The sequence below is a fragment of the Poecilia reticulata genome, unplaced genomic scaffold, assembly GCF_000633615.1.
Source record: "Poecilia reticulata strain Guanapo unplaced genomic scaffold, Guppy_female_1.0+MT scaffold_145, whole genome shotgun sequence".
In the NCBI taxonomy this organism is placed as follows: Eukaryota; Metazoa; Chordata; class Actinopteri; order Cyprinodontiformes; family Poeciliidae; genus Poecilia; species Poecilia reticulata.
This window is the reverse complement of record NW_007615015.1, coordinates 578,297-579,912: the sequence shown is the minus strand read 5'-3', so window position 1 is coordinate 579,912 and position 1,616 is coordinate 578,297. Positions and strand designations below refer to the sequence as shown.

At 46.9% G+C, this 1,616-nt stretch overlaps 1 protein-coding gene across 1 annotated transcript in view; it reads right to left on the bottom strand.

Annotated features, from left to right (window-relative positions):
- Positions 1-6: 6 nt before the first annotated feature.
- The window catches only part of LOC103459957 (uncharacterized protein C14orf132), a 37,452-nt gene continuing 35,842 nt past the window's right edge, over positions 7-1,616 (bottom strand). The window contains exon 2 of the mRNA XM_008401914.2: positions 7-1,278. Within this exon, the coding sequence (XP_008400136.1) occupies positions 1,042-1,278 (237 nt within the window). The 3' untranslated portion in view covers positions 7-1,041. The remainder of the gene's footprint in view (positions 1,279-1,616) is intronic.

Genomic DNA, 1,616 nt, shown 5'->3' with positions numbered 1-1,616 from the left:
GATCCAGTTCCTGCTAACATCAAGTGGATCCAGTCATGCTAACATCCAGTGGATCCCGTCATGCTAACATCCAGTGGATCCAGTCCTGCTAACATCCAGTGAATCCCGTCATGCTAACATTCAGTGGATCCAGTTCCTGCTAAAATCCAGTGGATCCAGTCCTGCTGCCCCGATTGTCTGAATCCCAGCATCTCTCTCAGCTCAGAATCCAGAAATGTTTGCAGGAATCCAGAACCTGCATAAGGTTCTGGATCAGCTGGAGTTCTCCACCTCTAAGCCTGGATTCCCTCCAGCCCAACTCCGTCCGCTTTAACCTGAATCCAGTCCGTTTACATAGAAAGTCCAGTTCGGTTGGAGAGGTATGAACACTATTCGACCTCTGACCTGTGGTCCTCCAAGCCTCGGTCTGGTTTGGTTGAAGTGAACTCTGGTTCAGTTCAAATTCATATGTGAACACCAAACAGAACCACAGCGGCTGGAGCAGATGCTGGAGTTTTGGTTCCTACAGAACCGGGTCGACCGGACCGTCAGGAGGAGAACAGCTTTACATTCTGAAATGTGGAGCAGCAGCTCGGCGCCGGGCTTCACCCCGACAGAAGAAGCTCATTCAGAGTCCAGCATGTCAGAAACACCTGGATGACTCCAGACCCGTTCTGGTTGTTTCATGGATGCTTAAGATTTAACCAGAATTTGGACCCAATTTAATCTTTTTCCAGTAACTAGAAAGCTGCTGTTCAGGGAAAAACACACAAAAAGACATTTAAGTAAAACAAATAGCAGAACAAAGAAACATAAAGTTAATAACCATCTTGTATAAACATAAACATCTTCAGTTAAAGAGACGCGTTGAGAAAACCAGCCTTCCTGCACAACAAAGTCAACACATCACCGTCACGGATCAGACCTTTGAAACTTCAGCAGATCTAAACAGATTAAAGAACCAGGTGAGAATCAGAGGAAGGTCAGTTCAGACATGGAGGATGTTGGTTCTGTTTCCACACATCAAACCGTCTGGATGATGGAGTTGGTGCAGCATGTCTATCAGAAGGTGCAGGCGTAGACCACGCCCACCACCACTATGTTCCCTATAGTCGCAATGATGGCGATCCACAGCCAGATGGCGTCGCTGGACATGGACTGCTGCTCGTCCGGCTGGCCGTGCGCCGAGGCGGCCGAGGCCGCCGCGTTGACGCTGGCCGAAGAGTTGAAGAGCGAATGCTCGCCGCTGTAGTCGTCGTTGGGTGAGGAGTCCATGAAGGCCCCAGTCATGACTGGGATCTGGACACAGAAAGATTCACATCGGTTAGATTTTAGGCTAAAAGAAACAGCAGAACCAATAAAATATATCAAATAAGTTTGATTTTTCCACATGGCTTTTATTGAAGATGATCTTTTAGCATTGCCGTGAAATGACACTCAGTTTCCCACCTTAGCAGAAAATTGGCAAAGTTTGAAACACAGATAGTTTGTGTGATACTGATAGTTCATTCTGGACCCAAAATGAAAACCACAAAAGGTTGAGCAGACTTTTATCAGGAAGTAGCTGTTCACTCAGCAGAGACGGAAGAGATTCTAGATACACCCTTTCCTCTCACTCAAGTTTGACAGTTAGTTTC